Source organism: Stegodyphus dumicola, chromosome 1 (assembly GCF_044657685.1).
Source record: "Stegodyphus dumicola isolate Sdum_Otavi_A_Nest chromosome 1, ASM4465768v1".
In the NCBI taxonomy this organism is placed as follows: Eukaryota; Metazoa; Arthropoda; class Arachnida; order Araneae; family Eresidae; genus Stegodyphus; species Stegodyphus dumicola.
Genome location: NC_140768.1, coordinates 37,909,266 through 37,933,281, shown reverse-complemented (window position 1 = coordinate 37,933,281; position 24,016 = coordinate 37,909,266). Strand labels below are relative to the sequence as shown.

The 24,016-nt window shown below is 30.7% G+C and overlaps 1 protein-coding gene and 1 long non-coding RNA gene across 2 annotated transcripts in view; one reads left to right on the top strand and one right to left on the bottom strand.

The window, feature by feature from the left end:
- LOC146999065 (uncharacterized) overlaps positions 1–15,072 on the bottom strand; it is an 80,094-nt gene extending 65,022 nt beyond the window's left edge. Inside the window, exon 1 of the mRNA XM_085814054.1 lies at positions 14,582–15,072. Coding sequence (XP_085670180.1) covers positions 14,582–15,017 — 436 coding nt within the window. The 5' untranslated portion in view covers positions 15,018–15,072. The remainder of the gene's footprint in view (positions 1–14,581) is intronic.
- A 1-nt stretch (position 15,073) lies between these two features.
- The window catches only part of LOC146999064 (uncharacterized), a 172,811-nt gene continuing 163,868 nt past the window's right edge, over positions 15,074–24,016 (top strand). Inside the window, exon 1 of the long non-coding RNA XR_015040443.1 lies at positions 15,074–15,839. This is a non-coding gene — a long non-coding RNA (uncharacterized LOC146999064). The remainder of the gene's footprint in view (positions 15,840–24,016) is intronic.

Sequence of the window (24,016 nt, the reverse complement as noted above, 5' to 3'; positions counted from 1 at the left end):
TCTTCCAACTGCATGCAGAATTATAGCATAAGCACTATAATAATATTGTGTATTGTTTCAAGACCTGACAGTATAATCATTATTTCCACCAAACTACTGCACTAATTCACTTAAAAACTGGAACACACGCTAAAGATATTAGATTACATGCATAATGAAAACAAACATCCGAATCTGGCATACGTATTTATGCTCGTGATCAGTGTTGTCGAGGAAAGAGGTAATGAACGTTGGTGGCATTTGAGCCGATTATTTCACTTATAACGCACTCCCAGCTGACGCGCTGTCAAAGCAAATTAAACGCAGTTTAAATTCTTAAGTTTTCAAAACCTAATTTTGGCTTAATAATAGCCACCAACGCACATGCTTTGTTATTCAGGCTTTCTTATTCTCATGCTCATGCTTTCTAAGTACATCTTAGAAAGTACATCCACGCTCATGTACGAAAAGTACATCCATGCATAGAAAGTACATACACGCTAATCACGAAAGTACATACACGCTCATCACGAAAGTACATCCACGCTCATACTTTCTTATTCGTTGTTTAAAAAAGCAAGAGCACGCATTCATTTTTTTGAAAATGGTAACACCAATTTCAGCTTTGCGCTATTTTGATAATAGATTTCCACTCTGAAAAACAGAGTGTTTTTGAAAAACAGTTTAGAAAAGCATTACTGGAAATTACCAAAGGCAATGCTGGTTATAAAAGGATACTGAAATAAGTTCTATCATGATAGCACGATAATGTGAAATTTAAGAACTTTAGTAAATATTTTAGGAATTTGTTTCCTTTAGTTTCAAATTTTTAGATTTTGTTCTAAACGTTGAATGACGTGACATCCAGCACTAAGCTACTGGTAGTGTTAGTTCTCTCCCATCGTTTTAAGTTGCTCCTGAAAAGCATAATATTCGTTTACCAAAACAATCGAATAAAATATTTAGTATAATTTAAGTTTTTGTGTAAAGTCAATAAAATTTAATTCCTCATCAAATTTATTAAATATTTTCTCAAATTATCCATTATGGAAACTAAGTCTTCGCAAAATTTTCTTTTAAAATTATCAAATAATTTCGTAGATCAAATTTTATGTATAAACTACTAAGCCCTTTTTTAAGCTCATAGGAGCGTTAGCCCAAAAGGGCTATTATTCTCAAAACGGCATTTTGCATCGAATCACTTTTCAAATTGTTGCCTCCAAATATTATTGTTCTGAATTAAAGAAATTAAATAACGTAGAATCTGCATGAATATATGAGTGTTTCTCACACTATTAAAAGAAGTCATCAAATTTTCAATTTCGAATTTGTTTATTGCCTATTGCATATTATGTGAAACTTTAACGAATTTTTTATTGCAAAATTTAACGATTTCTAAGCGAGCAGTGGAAACACTGTAGGAGAAAAAATTATTTTTATCTCCAGCGCGTGAGACTGTCTATCGGAAACCGCTCAGCAAACCATCTTCCTCCGCCTTATCCTGATAAAGAACACTATGCGCAGTTATATATATTAGATTCAAATCAAGCTTCAGACAGAGAATAAATATTCTTGGAAATGTTGCTCTGAATGGTGAACAGCTGACACTGTATATAGTTTTAAGGAATGTGAATCCATGTGCAAAAGCCTACAAGATGCTGAAAAATATTTGAAATGGAAGTCTACCAGGACAAGGCGCTGAAACAGCTGCTGCTATCCATATGTACACCAGGGGCGAAAGTGTTTCAGGTTGTAGAGCCATTAGGTATATTTTGGAACCAGGAGAAGTGAAAAAGAGCAACTTCTCCGGGAACCACAGACCTCTGGAACCAGCGTGAAAACCACTACAATGCGAAGGCATGCTAAGAAGGCGGGACAAATACCTTATATACTCCCCCTTTTAAAGGGCGATTGGGGTTTCTAGGGGACCCAATCGCCAAATCCTGGGTGTGGAGAATCATCATCCACCACCTTTTTAGTTCGGGCGTCACTGTAGAGATATTAGGTATTTTTGAAAGCGGGAGAAGGGAAAAATGAGCAGTGCCCTCGCCGGGAATCGAACCACGAATATATCGAATACGCGCCAAGCGTTCTGACCACCACACTACGAAGACATGCCAAGAAGGCGGGAGAAATACCTTATAAGGTGAGCACAGAGGACGTTACAAAGTTCCAAGGGAAAATGAAATTGCAGTTGTCTTAAGGAGTGCACATTTTGTTTCTTAATCAAACAAAGGCATTGTAATACATAGAAGAGGTGTTGGTTTCATTAATATCAGCACTTTAAATCCTATCTTGAAACCAATGACGCATGCAATTTTCTTTCCTCATGATGATCCAGGATTCAGAGTTAAACAGCAGTACACAGAGTGGTAGCTTTATAGTCACAGATTGTCTGTACGCCAACTTTGGTTCAACCCTATTTTGTATGGCCGAAAATTGTTAATCAAGCCAAAATAAAGCTGTAACATTTCAAATTGAAATATGTTTATACATTTTCTTTTCATATGTTCATAGAATATATAAATTTTGCTTTGCGCGTAGCCCGCTCTTCTGGTGTTATTAAAATCTGACTTACTGTATTAATACCTATCTGATCTACATCTGAAAATAGGTAACTCACCAATGATGAGTGGATGAAATTCCTGAACAGTAATTCGTCTTGTGTTCGGTTAACAGGAGCTTGGTTTTCTTCGTTTAAGAGAAACAGATTCGTATTTATATCAGTAAATAAAGGTTAGCTTCCTTGTAAAGAACTATCCATATTTGAGAATGATTTCATTCAAAAGTTCTCCATGAGGGCATCCCTTTTGCCAGGAAAATAATCTTTACTATTGTAAGGTATATTCTAATTTTATAACAGTTATTTTATGTTTATTACACACTTTCCTATCTATTCTAGCTTCCTTACCAGAATGAGTTTTCAGAATCGCATTAAATGCAAAATGAGAAGTAGAGTAGTATTTAAGTCACAGTTCCACTGACTTCGAGAGAGAGAGAGTTAGGATTCCTGAATAGCGCTCGTTTGCCTTTTGGCTAAGTCTCTCTAATTGTTTCTACCTTCGGCCGTATTACGTGCCTTCTCTTAGCTTCGCTAGCTAATTTAATATTAAGGGCCAATTTGTTTAGAACTTGTGTTAGCTTCGGCTAAATCTCTTTAGTTAATTAGATAGTTCTTATTTCTTACATTTTAAGTTGAGCCCAAGTGGAGGCTTTATTGTACGCCCTAAGAAAGGAGCCATCCGTGAATCTTTATTTTGAGCAGTAAAGGGTAATTAACCTTTCTTGAGTTTACGTTCTGTTCTTGGATTTAAGCGATTATTCGTTTAGTAGTTCACTAGGTTCATCAGCACTTAGTTTAATAGAATAAAAGGGAGGGACACTACACCATAACGAATTAAAAAGAAAAATTGCAGATAAGTAACTTATTTCTATTCGTAAACGCTGAGCTGACAGTTTCGAGGGAAGCAACTGCCTGCTCAAGGACATATAATTATCATTACTATCATTGGGTTACAATATATCACACTAGTATTGGATATAATATAGTACCTTATATAAACATAGAATCAATAAAAGGTTCTGCATGTCTGAACATATGCAAATTCCCATTCCAAAACATGTCATATTCTATGAAATATGGTTGCCTATAGATCTGGTCAAAAAAAAATTAGCACTTGCATTTCTTATTATCATAAACGCTGGTCTCAGACGTAAGTGACATATATTACCATTGAATAATGGATTTTGCTTTAGAGAAGGTCTTAGAAATGCATTTGAGGATAACATTAGCATTCCTAAATACATTAAAGAGATACTCTATCACATAGCTGTCTAATGGGCATATAGACCACGCAATTTATTATACTTACTTATAAATTGTTATATGCACTCAATCTCATTTTGTAAAAATACTTTTATTTCTTAGGAGTTCTGTGTTTTCCATCTTCCTAAATTTTGACGGTTCAGAGAATATATCACTTTTTTTCTTTCTTTATCGTTATTGGGTGTCATTTTGAATGCAAATTCGTGGATTGTTCATCGCACTGCGTGGCAACCCATGTTTCTGGTTTCCGTTAGCTAAAAATATATATGTTAACAGAGATTTCATTTGACATTTTTAACGAAACAATTTCATATTTACATATTATTAATTTATGGAAAACTGGCCTATTTGTAGTATCAGTTGAGGTGGCTAGTCTATGACAGATTGGTAACGAATAACCCACTAGATACTTTCCTTAGTTTTATAAGTAGTTAAATATCTAGTTTTATAAGTAGGTAAAATCTTAATTCAGTTCTTCTTAAGTTTTCTTCCTTTTAAATTCCTCGGGCATTCTAAAATCAGACAAATTATTAAATAAGGAATTGAATAACAAAGTAGTAATACTGCTGGTTTTGCTGATTGACAAATTATGGGCTGCATGTTCCTTGATGTTGCAATTTTAATATTTATGTAATTTATATATACAAAAGCATTCTTAATTTCAAAAATTTTGTAATCTTTAATAATTTCACCTTAAGGATTTTCCCTTTCACAGCCCACAGGTAACACAAGTCAACTGTCTTTCTTTAGCTCCCGAAGTTTATATCCTTCAAGGCTTGAATTTACACTAAAGAGATTTTTCACCCCCCTCCGAACTAGCCAAATTGTTTTTAATGATATTTTAAGTACAACAAGAAGAGTATGAAAGTGTCCTCCATTTGCATACATACCAATCTTTAGCAACCATTTATATCAATGTGATAATGTATCGCCTAAGGCACGGTTTCTCAAGCTGAGGTACATGTACTATTAATGATACATTAAACATTATTTTTGGTGGTAAATGTTTTACCCAAAAGATTTAAATGAATGAGAGATGATTTTCCTATTGGTATATTGATGGTACATACATTTTTATTCTTATTTATATGGCACAAAAATTTTAAAATATGAGCCTAGGTTAAAGATTTCAGAATTTATTCGTAATATGAATAATGTACAGTCTTTTAGTATTAAACTGAATTTTCGAAGAAAATTTCTTCCTTTCCATCCTATAAATCGATAGAAGTAACATATAACTTTATTTGCACTTAAAAACTGTTTGTATAAAACTTCTATCCTGTACGTTTTTTCTCTTCTATGTATTCTTATGGTTATCTAAATATTTATGCTTGGTGGTAAAGAAGATTTAGGTGAGATAAAACTGCTTGCTTGTATTTGTTTTATAATCTAATAAAATAGTTACGATTAAATATCTCGGCGACTGCAACGAAGGTGTAATCCGAATCCGATGTAAGAAGAACAGACTTTACAAAATTAAAGTACTAGGTTTATCTTATATTATAAGAAGTTATTTTTAAACACGTTCTGCTTTTATTTTATGTTCTAAATGTTCATTCTCTGAACAGAATTGGTTTTAAATCTTTCAGAGCATTATTTCTGATTTATAATTAAAATTACAGAGTTGTATTTTAAACTTTATCTTAAAAGTCGAAATTTAGTATAAATATTTAAATATATTTTAGATGAATTTTTAAACGTTTTATCAAAACTCAGTCATAGCTAAAGTTATTTTAACTATATTCTAAACTAAATAAAAAGAAAAAAAGCTAACTGATTTCCCTTCTGAAAATAAAAAAGTATAAAAAATGAATTACTTAATGATAAAAAAGAGAATTATTGTAAAATTTGGAATTACTTTTCTAGAATGATACGTTTCATACAATAATTTTAAAGTTAAAAATGGCATAAGCAATTCCATTGATAAAGTACCAAATTTTCTGTGAGGACATTTCCTTCGGTATGAAATAAGATATTTATAATAAAAGAAATGCTAAATTTAAAACAAGTAAATATATCTAAAATAGTACTGAAAGATTTATATGCATTTAAAACAATAACAGAATAATATTATTTTAAATAAGCCTGCATTAAAATCTAAATTCTTCTAACATTTTTCACTATTACATTTAAATTATATTATGAATAGTTACTTAAATTTTATCGCAACAGAAAGTTCAAATATACTATTCACTATGTGGAAATAAACCAAGTGAAGCTTCTACTTCCATAAGTTTCGCACTTAAACTTTACAAATTATTAAGTACGTCTATAATGCAAACTCAGATCTTTTAGAAAGTTCTCATAAACCTAAAGGGAATATATTAGTATAAAGCAGCGGCGTAAACGCGATAAAGTTTCATCTGAGAAATAAAAACTAATTAAGAGATGACTTCTAAATTAAAGGATAAATCTAAACTTTTCGCAGAATTCTATATTGCTCGCTTTTGAAACTCGTATGGCGTGAATTCTGAATTTGATAACAAAATTTAGAGCCTAGAAATTCCTGTTTGATCGAGCGGAAAACTTAGATTCAATTTAAGGATTCTTTTCCGTAATCGCCGCTTCCCGGAACAAATTGCTCGGGAAAAGCGAGATAATTGGAAACAATTTAGCCTCCGTTATGGCCTGTTGTGGAGAAAATACTGTATTTGCTGTTTTCGTTGCAATTTTCATGACTTGCTGTAGTAAAAGTCACGTCCTTCCTTCCTGTTAAACTTAATATGAGTGTACTTGCTCAGTTGGTTAAAATATACAGGACAGCTGAAGACAGGCAATATTAAAAGCAATAAAAATCATATATGCTGCTAAATATTTTTGTCCAAATAATGCAGTTTTCTCTCACGCGGGTAAAAAATATAGTTTCCTTTGTGTACTCATTGAATAAGAAGAAGCTCACCAGAAGGTTCAAAGCCTGGAGAATGGCTTCTTGTGTAAGAGGTCTCTTAGTTTTTCCTTTGTGTAACGAAAATGCGAGCCAGTTTCTTTTAAAATGTCATCCACAAAGTCACCCTTTTCCTGAGACATATGGTCTTCGTATACTTGGTTATGAAACAGATAATCTCTAGGGTACATTGAATAGTTCATTCATTCTTTTAATTTCTTTTATCATGTATTAGGGAAGTGCAATATATGTTTCGATGTTTTAGGACTGTAAACCTAGCTCTGTTCTATGTCCAACATCCTTATTAAAATTTAGATTTGTGCTTGCATTCCATACAAAAGAAAGAATGTTTGGCCTTGCAAATTTATTATATGAGTCAGAGTTTGTCCCTAAAGGACCCAAGCCACTATTTGTCACACCCTTTTAAGATTTTATGCCACTTCCCATAGAAGTTGAATACATCAGATTGCTATAATACTCTAATTTAGGGGTCTTCCACCTTTCACGCCCGAGGGCCACATCAATAAATTCCCAAAATCCGAGGGCCATATGTCTGTCAAAAAATAGTGTAGTCAGGAAATTTATATAAAAAAGAGAGGTTTGTTTTACAAGACTACAATTAATTCTAAGCGAAGAGATAGTGTTACAGATTTGTATATATATATATATATATATAAATACAATGGTTCCAAAAAGTCAAGTGGAAACCGAATTTAAATGTTTTGTAACTTTTTTTAACTATGGAAAAAAAGTATAAAGATGATTGCACAGAACGATGTTACAAAATGCATTTACAATTTAAAAAAAAAAAAAAACTTACATTATTGGGGGGATGGTACTTACTTTAGTTTTAATACGAAATTTGACATTGTTTATTCTTGATTAAAGTTTCAATATCCAGTTTAATCTGTGTTGTTGCAATTCGTAAAAAGCTGTTGACATATGTTGGTACTGCCAAAGATAGAGAATATGAAAAGTCCATGTTAACGAATTCCTGGATACTTGTCTTCGGTCACGTGCTTAATCAATTAATGTAGGATTTTCAAGAAACTTGCATTTATTGCAGAGTCACAGTGTAAATCTATAAATTCTAATTGAAGTTCAGGTGGAACACTTCCACGTCTACTGAAAATGGCGAGGATAACATTCTGATAAAAATTTCATTTTCACGAAAATCTGTTTTTGAATTCCTCTTTCAAATTTGAAATGCATTGCGCAAAATTATTTGAATTCCATGTTGTAGAGTTCTTCGCATCCTCCATCAATTTTGGAAAATGAGTGGAATTCTTATTTAGCTACTGACTTACAGACAGGATTGATTTTGTCTCAAAAGCTTTCATAAAATAATACAGATTGTGAACAAGTAGATCTTTTTCCAGTCAGCGGTAGTTCAAATCATTGTGATCATTTTCAGAAACTTTTATCTCAAATAATATGATGCATGTCAATAAAAGGCTTTAAATATCAAGAATAAGAGGAACAAAATTTTTGCGACAAAAAGCTGACAAAGTAACTTTTCTTGAAATCAAAATTTCTTAAAATTCTTCAACGTGGCCTCAAATTCAAATGTGGGGCCACTAAAATGCCTTCAGCGGACCAATCGTTGCCCGCGGGCCACGGGTTGAAGACTCCTACTCTAATTGATATTATAATACTACACCAGCATGGTACCTCAATGTCAAAAGCCGGAAATCATATGTCATGTAGATGCTGTAACGGAACGGGTTTCTTTATTTTCCTTTAAATGGTAAGTCTCATGTGATTCCTTTTGGTGTAGACTTCGTTTATTTTGTATTTTTGCTAAATACTAAAGCATAAGCAAGATAGATGCACATATATATTTGTATCCTTACATGGAAGAACTTCAGCGTGATCTCTAGTTGAATTTTCGACACAGAACACTAATGGATCCACTCCGTGATACTCCTCTAGGCCTAATTAGACTGCCTACCTTTTTTTTTTTTTAAATCAAACTCCGACTTTAAAAGGTAGAGTGCCGAAAAGGGGTCAAGACGACTGTGTAATATAAGTGCGTTATTCTAACCAACAAAATTTGCCAATAACTATCATTAAAAGCTCACTGTGCTATAAATTCAATCCGCACCGTTGAGAAATAACGTAGTCGAATAAGTGTGATGCAGCAATAATCACAAGAGATATAAATACGTATCTTGCAAACGGTATCTAGTGTTGACATACTACCAAAAACTGGTAAATAACAACAATCAAAACAAAATTTATTGTGCACCACAATTTTTTTAACTTGCCAAAACTAAAACAATATTTTTAACAGGTTCGGAAGTGAAGAAATCAACAATATAATGAGAAAGAGCATAAAAGTTAATCCACCATTAACTCGAACCCTAAGAACCTCACACAGAAATATTTTTGAGTTAAAAAATTATTTTGTATGTCGAAACATTAATTATTTGTATAAACATTTCTGAAAGTAAACAACATATCTTTCAATAACTCATTTCTTTCAGTTTTAAGAAATCCACTAAGCATTTAATAAATCTAATTTAATCACAATATCGGCGTACATGAATGAACGTTAAATATTACTTCGATAGAGAAATAGCGCGAAAAGGTGTAAATATACCAAAGCCAACTATACTGTAAATTCAAAATATTTTAAACTAAATAAGCTGATATTCAGTTTCTGTGATATAAGATTAGAGAAATATACTCTAAATATATTTTGATAATTTCGCAGTAACCTACATAAGGAAAACGACTTGTATACGTTTAATCAGTATATCTTACCTAATTTTCTTAAGTAAGTGTTCACACTTACTGAAATCACTTATTTGACATAATTAGTATGTATATACATATCAATGTACATACATTCTTATACGTGACTGTAATAATTAGCATATTTGATAACCGGAAGATCGAATATGTTATTCTTTAAAAAAATTTTAGTTAAAATTCTTCAGTAGTGCTTATAATCTTCCTTCCAGAAGTTTAAAGAGGAAAATTAATTACAATAAAAGAAAGTATGAATTATTTCTTTTATTTAATTTTTTATAGTAATTTGTGTTTCAAAAATTTTAATTGTACATAAAAAGACGTATCGCGCAAAACACTATATACCCTTATTTATTTTAACAATTTAATGAAACACGTATAATAGAACTGCAATGCATACTGAAACAAATTTACACAAACTAGTATTAAAATATTCTCGGAAATTCTTAAAAACGGAATGTAAAGACATTTATTGGGGTAAATAGAACACGAAGATCATATTACACTTTAAAAAAACGAATATAGCTTATACTGTATTCGTATTATGTCATCGTGAAGATGACCATTTTCCATAAATCGCATATTTCAATTTGCTAAATGACACATCAGCTAAATATGACGCCTCTTCCACAATCTAAATTTAGAACTTTATAAATAAACATTGTCGCCAAAAGTGAGCAGTTCGCTTAAATGCAATAAATACAATTACTTCCAGGCTTAAAACACTAAACCTACTCTCAGATTCTGTTGTTGCCATTTAGTTTCAATGAAAACATTTCTTGAAATGGTGAAAGATTAAGTCCATTAAAAGACAATGAAAAGTAAATAACTTGAGGTTTTGTTGTTCTGTTCAATGACTTTAGAAGATTTCCTTGCACAATTTAGAAATATTGTGGTAAATTTATTTGAAAATTTACCACAAAAGAATTTTGTGTTAACCATAATTCTAAAATTAATGTTACATAAATTAAGTTCTTAATAATTTTTAATTTTTTTAATCTTCATGTATGTTTTTAATTAGTGTTAAATGCGCGTGTAACGATTTAAAAAATGAAACAAAAAAAAAATCTGAAATGTTTCAGATTTTAAATTACGTCCAAAGGGGCGTTTTTTAACATTTTGTGTGTTACCTTTCTTTATTAAATATCATGTTCCTCGCACTTAAACCATAAGATCCAGTGCAACAGCAATATCGCAAAATAGTTTTAAAACGAGCATATCTTTAGAATTTCCGATACAGAGACTCACGCGCTGGAGATAAAAATGTTTTTTCTGCACAACGTTGCCATTGCTCGCTTTGAAATCCTTGAGTTTGTTAATCAAAAATTCGTCAAAGTTTTAAAAAATAGGAAATCGATCATAAAACAAATTTCAAATTTCAAATTTGGTCTTCCACATGCTCATATTCGTTGGAGGATTACGTTATTCAAAATTCGATGACTCTATGTACCGTTGTTTTATCACAATACGAGAAATATACATACATTTATGCAGATTTTTCATTATTTAATTTCTTCAAATATAATGCAGGACTCCAACATTTAGTGGCAACAGTTTGAAAAGTGAACCGACATTTATGAGTCCGACGCAAAATGCCAAAACGAAACTAATAGTCCTTCGGGATTCAAATCCCTTTGGACTAAAAATGAAAAATAGTTTTGTTTTTCAAAGAATATTTTTTTAAACACGAAAATTTAATTAATTACAATTACGCTTGTTAAGAATGTCCTAGAACAGAAACATAGAGCACAAAATAAAACCCAGCTGTTCTGTAGTATTAAAAATTAATTAAAATTTAAAACTAAATACTCCATTGAAATAATAGTTTATTTGTAACTAGGGCTCAATGAATATTTCATTTTTTGTTTCTAGGGGAAACCATTAAATTTTTCCGAAATTTTTTTATACATTTTCCTTTCTTTTGACATTATTTTCAAATTTTTCATTTTTAAAAATGTGCTGAAATTTACAAAAAAAAATTGAAAAACCATCGATAATGATAATTAAACTGATCTTAGCTTTACAGTTATACGTTTTCATTTTAAATGTATTATCTGAATTGTTTGTATTACTGAATTTGTTTGATTACGCAGTTGTTAAGATGCAATGATTATTTAAGAAAGAATTTATTATCTACGTGAATAATATGCATTATGGATACAGGAGCATGTATGTTAAGATCTCAGTAACGTATGAAATTGTATGCATCATCAAGATGAAGTAATTTTGCTGTTCTTTCAAATGTTCATGTTTACATAATATTTTTGGTAAACGTAATATTATTATTACATATTTTGTTCGCTGTCTTAGAAAAATATTAAATTCAAGATTTCACGATGTTTTTAATACAAGATACATTACAGAAGTAAAACCTGCAGGTTTCTCAACATATTATTGCTACTATTTTCAGAAATTAAAAAAAATTAATGAAAAAGCAAATTGTACGAAAAATTATATGAAACATTTTTTTGTAGAATTAAAATTTTTAGTTATATTTTATTGAGCAGAAGTACATCCTTGCAATTCTGTAAAATTTTGATTATTGATCTATTTCTTAAAATCTGTTTTAAATAAAATAAATAGTTACTTTAATTTTTGTCTCAGGTAGCTAGTTAACAATTTACCCGAATAATGATTTAATCAATCCTACTGTCAGTTTGATTCTTTATGAATTTAATAAAATATGCATATTTAATTTTCCTTATTATACAGAATATTTCACAAACAATCGATACCTAAGTATGCGCATAAAACCTCTAATACCAGCTTCTCAGTTTCCTACTTTCAGCTGAAAAATTTTCTAAGTAAATAAAATTGACTGTTTATATTGATTTTTTTATGTCTAGCATTAAAGTGATATTTTATACCTTTTACGCATACCTTCGATGTTCGTAAATGCATGTATTTTAATAAAATATTAATTATAATGTTATTAAATACTCGTATGGTTTTCGCATTTCGCATTATAATAAGGCGTTTCGTTTAGAAAACAGTTTTAAAAAATATTATATTGAATACACCCATTTTTAGTCACATGAAATTAACTCTTTCTGTCTCTCTCTTTCTCTCTCTATCTCTCTCTAAATATACATACATGCATACACATATATGTATATATATATATATATATATATATGTATATATAACTAACAAAAAAAGTAAAATATAGTATAAAATGGCCAACGCAGCTAAGATTATAAATTTACATTTAATTGTCAACATCAATTGTCAACATCGAAAGTAAAACTATTGCGATATGAAACTTATAATAAGTTTCAAGTTTCAAGTTAAGTTTTAAACTTATAGTAAGTGAATCTTCCAGGATTCTTTATCTTCATATTTTTTAAATTTAAGAATATTGATTACTAAGTTTTGTAATTCCCATAGTTTAAACCTCATTTTCCTAGAAGATTCATTTTTAATAAGTTTCATATTGCAACAGTTTTTACTTTTCCTTTCCAAACAGATAATTGATATTAATAATTAAATATGTATATCACAATATCCTAACTTTTGCTCTTTAATTTATACTGTATTTACTCGAAAATGTGATGCCTTTTTTGCCTATATTTTTGTTTTAAAATCTGATAGGGTCTTATAAGCGGAATGAAATTAGAGGATGAGGGGAAGGAATTTATTTATTGTAATAAATATAATAGTTATCCTATTTAAATATTAATAAACCTTAGAGGTAATTATCGTATATAGATAGATATATTGGTAGGCAGAGAGAGAGAGAGAGATAAATGTAATATAGATATAATGCATAAATATCGTTAATTATAATAGCCAGGTCTGTGGAATTTAAATTTTGCTATACTGTTATATTGGCCTTCATCTGCTATATTAGCCACTGATATACCTGAGAACAAATAGCTAATACTATATCTCTAAAAATGCCTTTAAACTCCAACTAATAGCACTGCTACTGTATGGAAATTCTGAAGGAAACGGGGAAATTTAAGTTTCTGCACTTCTCCGAATTATTGCAAGACGAAATATATATTCAGATTTCATTTTATTCTTTTAAATTTAACATAGGACATAATGAAGCTCTTATTATTGAGCGGGTATTATTTTCGACATAATGTGGTAAATAAAAAATTTTTCGAGTAATAAGATATACATATAAATTACTATATTTGAATGAATAATTTAAAATAAAATGTTCTTAGCAATTAAAGTGACCAATTATTTTTTCCAAAATTAATTACAAACTAAGTTTATTTTATTTGTTTTACGCAATATATTTATATCAGTTTATTATAAACATGCTGCCTGTTTCTCATATAATACTATTATTTTATCATTTGATATGTTTAAACATTTTCTAAAGTTTAAAAGAATTTCGAATTTTGAAGCCGGTATATTATTTAAAACAATTAACAGTTAACCCGCGATAATTAAATTGTTCAGCTTTTGTTAGAGTAGAATGTCAAACTCCTCACATATTTTTATTAAAATGAAAATGAGATTAAATTGGACTTTTACGACTCTGTAATGTTTATTAATATCTAAATTGGTTTATAGCTTGCAATTACTCTGAAAATTAAAACTCGGTGAATTCTCTACGTACTTTAATAGTCCGTGAATTCCTTTGTGGAATTTTCATCCTGCATATACACTCTCCCAAAATTATTTATATATGTATTCACCTAAATATTTATAAATCAAATGCCAAAAGTGTTTTAGAACTCACTGTACAAAACTTGACATGCTTTCAAAATACTGCGATTCATAATTTCCCAACAAAAATTATCCGTTGAAATGAGCTGTAGCACTAAAAACTTTTGTACGAGTTTTATTATTATGAAACAATTTTATTATGATAAATAATTTATATGTACTATAAATTTTATCGTTAAGAAATTATTTTCTTACTACAGAAAATATCCAGAACTTATTTTGTCGCTATGACGTTACATAAGAAACTCCGGTTTACCGGCTAAACTTTACTGATAAACATTTTATAGACGTATTTTTGAGTTTTAATTCTATCATATTGTTTTCTACATCTGAGCATAGCATATTTTCTTCAGGCACTAAATATCGTGATCGAACGACGACAGTTCGACGTCAGTTGCACTAGAAACGACAGAATGCGATAAGAATGTAATAATTGGTGTTATAACACTTGCCTGCTTTAGGGCTCAATCCCAAGTAATCAGTCAGAGGTGCTCCACTGGGTTTTCCGCACAATGTCCATTGATAAAAGCTGGTCCATAAATTCGGAACCGGTTCATCACACAACAAAACCGAGAGCGAAACCGGTGTTTCGGAACCGAAAAACCGGCAGAGAAGGGGACGAGCTCTGTGGTAACCGTAGCAACGACATGCAGGGATGCAAAGAGATGCCCGAGAGCAAAACGCCCGATGCTCGATCCCCATCCTCTCCCACTCCCTAGTCAAGCATGCGCAATAGATGGTGAGGGAACGCGGAAGGATCAGGCTGTGCTTATTTGGAGCGGCTCTGAACTCGAAGAATGCCCTGATATCCTCTTCTTCTGGTGGAAGGAGGAAGGAAGGAGAAGACTTTTTTCCCCTTTTTACCACCCCCTTCCCCTCTCCTCTCATGCGACATCCCAAGACCACTGCAAGCGTCCTTGTTTAGCATTCGGTCTATGTCATGTCTTAGCAGCAATGAACACAGTTAATTCTCAATGTCACTTTTTGAGATGCATACCAAACCAACAAATTTCGTGATGCCTCTATACGAAACTGAACAAACAAGGACAGTATTTCAAATCTTACCTAGGTCTTAACTATGATCCGACAATAAAGATTTTTATTTTTTTATGTCATCGATTACATAAAATGAAATCACTTGTTGGTTCTTCAATAATCCTATTCTATTCCAAGCACGTTCAACTAACAGATTACGAAATTTTAATCTTTTAGTAAATGTAAACCATATGAGACCATACCAGAAACTTTAGGAAGGTCAACGCAAGTATGAACTAAAAATAATACCAAGTTACGAGCCAAAAATAATTTTTAAACTCAGCTGACTTCCTGTTCAAAATGTTTTATGAGTGTGTATCTCATGCGTCGCTAGTAATTGAATTTCCTCTATATTTGTATAGGATCATTAACTGGAATTTTTTATTAATATTCATAGCATTTTCTATCTATGGTGAGCGGATTGCACTGATGCGTTGTCTTCATTACTTACAGAAAAATCAAATCTTTTTGTTTGCGCAAGGATATAATACGCATCAAAGTTTGTGAAATACTTTTATGGCAAACATATTATGTTTCTGTCGATGAGCAGGAATTAGGTGCTAGATGTATTAGAAAAATTAGGAATAGCAGATAAATTCCACCACATGTGCTTAAAAAAGGTCTTTTGGATAATACAATAGTTATTTGTGTAAAAATGCTGAAGAACTCAATTTGGTATGTATATACGAGTTTATAATTTTTAGAATCTTGATACCGCAGAAATTTATAAATTTTTATAAAGCCAAAATTCTGCAGCGCACACATTCACACTCATTCGCGTCGTAATATGAGTGTTTATCTACCTGCAATTCAGTGAACTCAAATTTTATTTAAATTTATGTACATGTAGCTACAATATATTCGTAAATGCGGGTGTAAATAATCATCTTCAATTAAACCGGTTACATCATTTTTCATTTTAAATATTTCTCGCATAAAGTATCATTTTTATTTTTCGGAAATTAAACACAAATATAAAACAAATTGGTCCAATAAACTGGAATATTTAACATCATTTCATGTACATTACCTAATGTATGATACAGAGTGAAGCCAATCCGTATTTTAATGATGATTTTTCTTTATTATTCAAAGTAAGGTAAATTTGCTTTCATCTAAGAGATTCTTCATGCCAAAGGAGCAATATGTCCAGAAGAGCTATTAATTTCGTTTTGGCATTTTGCGTAGTCGACGTCGATTTTGCGTCGGTCCAGCAAAATCGACGTAAATTTTGTTCGGTTGCCACCAATATTAGAACACTGCATTATGTCTAAATAAATTAAATAATGAAGAATCTGCATGAATTTATGCATGTTTCTCGCACTGTGAAAAACTACGCTACCTAGAGCTATCAAATTTTGAATAACGTAGTCCTCTACTCGAATATTGGCATCTGGAAGCACAAATTTGGAATCTGGAATTTGCTTTATTATCTACATCATATTGTTTTATTAGTTTTATTATCTACTTCATATTTTGTAAAACTTAAATGATTTTTTTTCACAACAAACTCAATGATTTCAAAAAAGCGAACTATAGCAACACAGCACAGGAAAAAAAAAAAAAAAAAACCTCCAGCGCGCGAGACTGTGTATAGGAAATTCTAGGGATTTGCTTCTTATGACTATTATGTGATATTGCTGTTGAATTGAATTTTATAGGTTAAGTGCGAAGAACATGATATTAAATAAATAAAGGTAACACGCAAAACGTTTAAAAAACTCCCTTTTAAAAGCTGAAAGCTTTCAGATTTTTTTCCTTTATTTTATTTTATTTTTTCTTTCTTTCTTTATTTTGTTTCTTTTAGGTTATGCTGTTAAAGCATATATCATCCAAGCAACTTGGCAGATTTTACCATTTAACGAGGCATAAAGCTAGTTTTGAAAATTCTTTTTGCTTCTGAAAAGAGGACTTGTGTCTGTCCGCTTACAAAATCAATAGAGTTTTATTGAAAATTACACTAAAGTAAAGTTACTTTTTTTTTTTTTTTTTTTTTTTTTTTCTATTGTCATTAACATTTCGTAAATTTTAGGAAATTTAGGAAATTTTACCAAATTACAAATTCAACTCTTAATCACATCTTTATTGAAATGAGGAAATCAAATTGCATTTTAAAACTGAAGTTAAAATTTATACATTTCAGGATACTCAATAAATATTTCTCCTGTATGTAAAATACATATTATTATGTAAATACAATTGAAACTAAATTTTTATTTATTTGACAGAAATCGTTAAAATAAATATTATTAAGAAAAATTATAAATTGTATATTTCAGATTTTTGTTATTTGTTTATATGTACATATATATATATATATATTTAAATACAAATTTAGAATATATTACTAAAATTAGCAAAATAATCAAATGCTGTAAAGACAGACGTACTCCTGGTTATTGTACGAAAAAATATGATAATATGAACGATTAGGAATGTTAATGCAGATTTGGCTAAGACATATTTCATTAAACATTTAATTCGGTTTATTTCACTTTAATTAACATTTTTTTCGAAATAATATTTTGAAATTATTATTAATCGTTTTAGCCCAAAGGCGCGTTAACCTGGAAGAATTATCGTTCTCCGGACGGCATTTTGCCTCGATTTACTGTAAACGGCTGTGTCAGTTTTCAAATTGTTGCCACCAAACATTATCGCTCTCTATTATATTTAAAGAAATTAAATAATGAAGAATCTGCATGAATGTATGTATGTTTCTCGCATTGTGAAAAAACAATGACTTTGAAAAACGTACTTTGAATAACGTACTCCTCCACCCAAATATGGGCACCTGGAAGCCGGAACCTTAAATTTGTTTTATTAACTATTTCATATTCTTTAAACTTAAACGAATTTTTGATTAATAACCTCAACGATTTCTAAGCGAGTAGTGGCAACGCACTGTGCGGAATAAAATATTTTTATCTCCTGCGCGCGGGTCTGTCTACCGGAAATTCTAAAGATATGCTGTTTTTAAATATTTTTAGCTCATAGCAGAGCTAGCCCAAATGCTCTCGAAATGTGTACGTATGTATACGTACACATTTCGAGGACACATACGTATGCATACGTACATGTACGTATTAAAAAAACTCCTCTTTGGGCATGATATAAAATCTGAAAACACTCAGTTTATATATATATATATATAAATCCTTAAATGTTGATATTAAAATATGAAAGAATATCATAGTTAACATCTATGAGTAAGTTGAGGGATGCATATGTATATCCTATAATTTCAATATTAAAAACGTATAAGTTTGAATGTTTATTTTTCCCATCGGTTTGCAATAAAGCACTGCGGCACTAAACATCCACATGGTTTGAAAATTGCCATTTCTGTTAGGTGTTACCATGACCTTTATTCTTACCTCACATCAACCTACATACATAAGTAAGAGAGCTAATATTTCTTGTCAAAAAATGCGATAGTGAATTTCTCGTGAATAAGTACGAATCCGTGCAACACATTTTTATTGTTTTGAAAATGATGTCTGTATGTATAGGGAGATTTTTTGTTTCCCGCTATAATCCTTATATAAAAATTTCAAAAATTTTTATTTTCCTTCTTTAAGCTTTCTAAATTCACACGAAGAGTTGATTAGATTTCGCGTAGAATCCGATAAGTGGAAGTTTCACTTTATAGGAAGCCTTAAGCAGTCCTTAATGTACAGCCGTAAGTGGTATCTACTTGAAAACTATAAGAGTTTTTAATAGAAAACTATATTAAAATATAATCAAAAAAAATTGCAGTTTTACTCTTAAGACGTTTATGTTACAGCGAACAATATAATGGATTCATAAACCGGAAGGGGTACTTTACCTGATGTTCTGAACAGAATATTTTCAGCAGATACATTGTGAGGTAATACTACAGGTCTCAAATTTGGTACTCAAGACAGATGTGGAATTGAGAACAACATAACGGACATTTTACAGACGCAACAGTTTAAAATGTGAAACGGACATTTATAGTTAACCAACGCAAAATCGCAAAACTAAAACAATAGTCTTTCAGGGACACAGCCCCTTTGGACTAAGAATACAAAGTAATACTTTCTGCAAATACCTAATTTATCTGAGAAAGAACACCTTTTAAAATCTTCTTCGTCAAAACCCAGGCTTTCATCTCCAAAACTAAGTGTAAAGTCACTTGAAACATCTTCTAAATCAGCTTCTGAATTGTCATACAAGAAATTGTCCTCTGTACCAGCCAGTGTGTTGCTAATGGTCACTTCTTAAATGATTTAACCACTGTCTCTGATTTTACAGCATCCCATGACGGTTTAACCCATTCACAAACTTGCGAAATGCTAACTCCGAATAAACTGAGTATCGACGTATAAGACGCATCCCGTTTTACAGACCTATTTTCAAAGAAAAGAGTGCGTCTTATAAGCCGGCAAATACGATTATTGTTAATTATTGCTTAGAAATATATTCTTGGAATTATGCCATATGCAACGACAATAAGTTCATTATGAAGATGAGCTTTTGTTATGAAGCAATAAATGCATTACATTCAGTGCTCAAACTTGTGTTCGTTTAACATTTGTGTCGAATCAGTTTTCAAATAAAAGTTGCTGCCACCAAATATTATCGCTATGCATTATATTTATAGAAAAAAATAACAACAAGTATAAATAATATTGTTGTTGTTCTGATCAATCATTTTTGTCTGAAATCAGAACAAGCCCACGAAATTCATCGCAGCAAGGAGTACAAGATTATACCTGTCGTTGGCAAGGGGCATAATCTTGTACTCCATAGAGGTGACAGGACTATTTTGCCAGGTTTCATCTAGTTTTGAGGAAGATCATCCCGGAGAAAGGTTCCGAGGATCTCCCAGCCTTTTCTTCTTTGACCAATCCACACTAGAGGACTTAATCAAAAATTCATAAATCTCACCATATATTTGGATTGCCCCCTTGCCGCAAAGACAATATACACGTACAAACATTCATACCTCCCCGGAATTCGAACCCGAACCTTTCAGTATAGTAGTCAAGAGCCACTAACCACTATCTCGCCTGGGTGGCTATAATATAGTGACTATAAAGCTATGTATGGCATTAATTAATACTCCGTTAGGAATTATTTTGAAACTATGCTGATTTTAAAGGTTTTGTGATTCTGTTGTTGAATTTTACGAGGCGCAAGTGCGGAAAAATTTATGTTTAACAAAAAAAGCTAAATGACGAATAAATAGTTAGGCATATTAAGGAAACTGAACAGTAATATCATAAACAGAGAAAAGACTGAAGAAGAAATGTATGGCAACACTCAGCACTCTATCGGGAATTCTAAAGGTATGCTGCTTTTAAAAATTCTTAAGTCACTGATTCTTAAGTCACTGATTCTTAAGTCACTGATTCTTAAGTCACTGATTTGTCAGTCTCAAACACTACATGACCAGAGGATATATTATTATCAATTAAATGTTTTCAAATCTGAGCACGAGAACTGAGATGTACATGATCACGTATAATTACCATTGTCCGCTGTATGGGAGAATAGACTAATAAAATAATAAGCAGTATTTTATAATTACTATTGAGCCACAAAGTTTATAAACAAATTATTAGGCCAAAGTGGCATTTTTCTCAGAAGGGCTATTAACTTTGTTTTAGCATCTTGCTTCGTCCACTATAAAACGGCTTTTCAATTTCCAGATTGTTGCCACCAAATATTAGAGCCCGCAATATATTTAAAGAAATTAAATAATGAATAATCTGCATGAATGCATGCGTTTTTCACGCACTGTGAAAAAACAACGGTACCTAGAGATATCAAATTTTGAATTACGCAGTCTCCCATTCGAATATGGACATCTGGAAGCTAAAATTTTGAACTTGGAATTTATTTTATTATTTATTTCATATACTGTTAAACTTTAACAATTTTTGATTAACAAACTCAACGATTTCAAAGCGAGCAATGGCAACACTGTACAGAGAAAAACATTTTTATCTCCAGAGCGCCAGTGTATCGAAAATTCTAATGATACTTATCCTCTTTTTAAATATTTTGTGTTATTGTTGTTGAATTGAATTTTATGGCTTTGTTGCGAAGAAAATGATATTTAATAAATAAAGGTAACACACAAAAAGTTAAAAAAAAGACTCTTTCGAAATAATATAAAATCTGAAAGATTTCAGTTTTTTAAAGTTTTATTTCATTTACAAATGATCATCCAGAAATGATAGTTTACTTAAGGACCCTAACTGTTCTGCCACTTCCATGTCTTAACATTGCAAATGGCGGGTGGTCATAGGGTGGCCACATCAAATTTTATAATTTATTTCTCAAATCAGAACAAAATATTGCTTAAGAAACTGAAGACTTTAGAAACAATATACACAATTTTTAATTCATGTCTTTATTTTTAATTATATAGTTTATAGAAATACATATTTTATGCAATTTTACAGTAACGCAGCGTGTTGTAAATTAAATAAAATGCACTGTGATATAATGATTAACATATTTTAGTAATACAATCTGATTTTTATGTAGTTTATGAATGAGAAACCATGCATTTGATATTCTTTTTATATATATTTTTGCTAAAACAACATATTATGAATTAAAACAAATGTATGGTAATTTTGTCACTAATACATTTTTAATAATATGTTTTATGTATTTTTAATAATATGGCTCTGATATAACTTTTATAAAAATATTTTATAATATTTAATATATACATTTATAAGCAAGCCATGAATTAAGTTAAATGCATTGCGAAATATATCTAATTGATGATTTTTGCAAACAATTGTACAGTGAATATAATTAAATAAAAAATAAATGTTTCTAACGCCAAAAATGGCTCAATCAAAAATAATCCTTCATTCTTGCTTAGTAAGAACGTAGCCAGAGTCTCAAAAATGTGGTCATATTTCTTTAATTTCTAAGAATAATTTTAAATGCATTAAACCGAATCTACCAAATCGAATTTCTTTGAAAAATTATTTTTCGTAGATTTTTAACTTTAAATTTCTTTGAAAAATTCTTTTTCTTTTTTAACAGTTTTTTAACAAAATAAAATAATGTATTTAAAAATTAATATCTTTTCTTTTGAACGGGAAAATCAAGTCACAAAAGTTATCGCAATCTTGCTTTTCTATCATATGAAAAACAGAATATATATTTCTTTAAATTTTTTGCAATGTTTATATTGTATTAGTATAAGATTTTTAAAATATAATCTAATACTTTCAGTATGGATTTATCTAAATTATTTAATAATTTCTGGTTTAATTTTTCTTTATTTATCTTCTATAATTAAGTTATATGATTAGGTTAAAAACATACTCCCTTAATATTTTGGTTCTTGCCGATATATTCAGGAGGGCTTTAAAGCTAGACACAGAGAAACAGTTTTGAGTATTTCATGATAATAAAATTACAACAAATGTCATACATTTATAGTAATATGATTCAAGTTTTAATTTTGGTAGAATTTGGAAATTATTTTCCATATTACACGTTTTGGCAAAAAATTAGTATTTCACTTAAAAGTATCAGTGTGTCCAACTTGTTTGGTTTTGGGTTTATTGAGATTAAGGCCAAGCCTAATATGGCTATCTGCCGAAAGGAATGATGTCTTCGTGGAGAGCGTTCTGAGAGAAGCTGGCTCCTATACACGTTACACATCGGAAAAACCACGAAAACGCGCATGCATTCAGCCCGTTAGCCTAAAATCGAACCCAGGTCTGAACTACCAGTAATTCAGCGACTTTACCGCTCTGCCGGTGGTGGACCCCAAACTGTTGTCAGACCGAGCTCTTTTAAATATCCAACCAATTTAAGATTGTAGTTTTAACAAGTTACAATTTTATAGACCCCTAGTTCTTCCTCCTCGATATTCCCTACTGTTGGAGCTCAGTTTTCGAATTTTTTTTGGGGGGGGGAGGGCTCGAAGGGGTTCTTCTCTTTTAAATTTAACCATCCTAGCAGAATCGTTAGTTGACTTGTGATAGTAAATATTACCTTATTCCAGAATTAAGAATTTCTAATGTTTTCTGAAGTTTCATTGGTGCATAAATTTTATATTTGTTGCTATTAGAGCCAGAAAATTGGATTTATAATTCATTAATCTTTACCGAATTACCTAATAACCCATATTATTAAGAGAATTTTGCTGAAACTTTAGAGTAGACAGCTTTCGATTGCCCTAATATTTTTGCATTTTATTGCGTAGTATTCCAAATGACGGATTTATAGGGTGGTCAAGGCATTCTTTTTCTTTTAAATTCTATCATACATTTATAATATTTCATTTAGTCTAAAACTAAATTCTTAACTCTTTCAGAAACTTTTCTTATAGATTTTTTTGTAGCTCAAACTTCAGAATTAATTTACGAATTTCTAAGTGAATTACTTTACTTGTATTCATGTATGTTTCCTTGAAGCAAACGTGATTCTTTTAATAAAAAAAGAAGAAAGGAAATGAAAAAGTTGAAGTAACACATTCATTGAGGTTGAAAATAGTCAATGTTTTAAATGCTGACCATTACTTCGAAGCAAAATAATGCCCTATTTATACATATTATTAGCCCAAAGGGGCAATTTGCCTAGAAGGGTTATTATTTTGGCATTTTGCGTCGCCTACTGTAAAACTGCGTTTCACTTTTCAAATTGTTGCCACCAAATATTACAGCCCCGCATTATATTTATAGAAATTAAATAATGAAGAATCTATATGAATGTATGTATGTTTCTCTCACTGTGAGCAACGATTGTAAAACAACGATTGTCATCAAATTTTGAATAACGTAATCCTCCTCTTAATATAGGCATCTGGAAATCCAAATTTGGAATTTGTTTTATTATCGATTTCA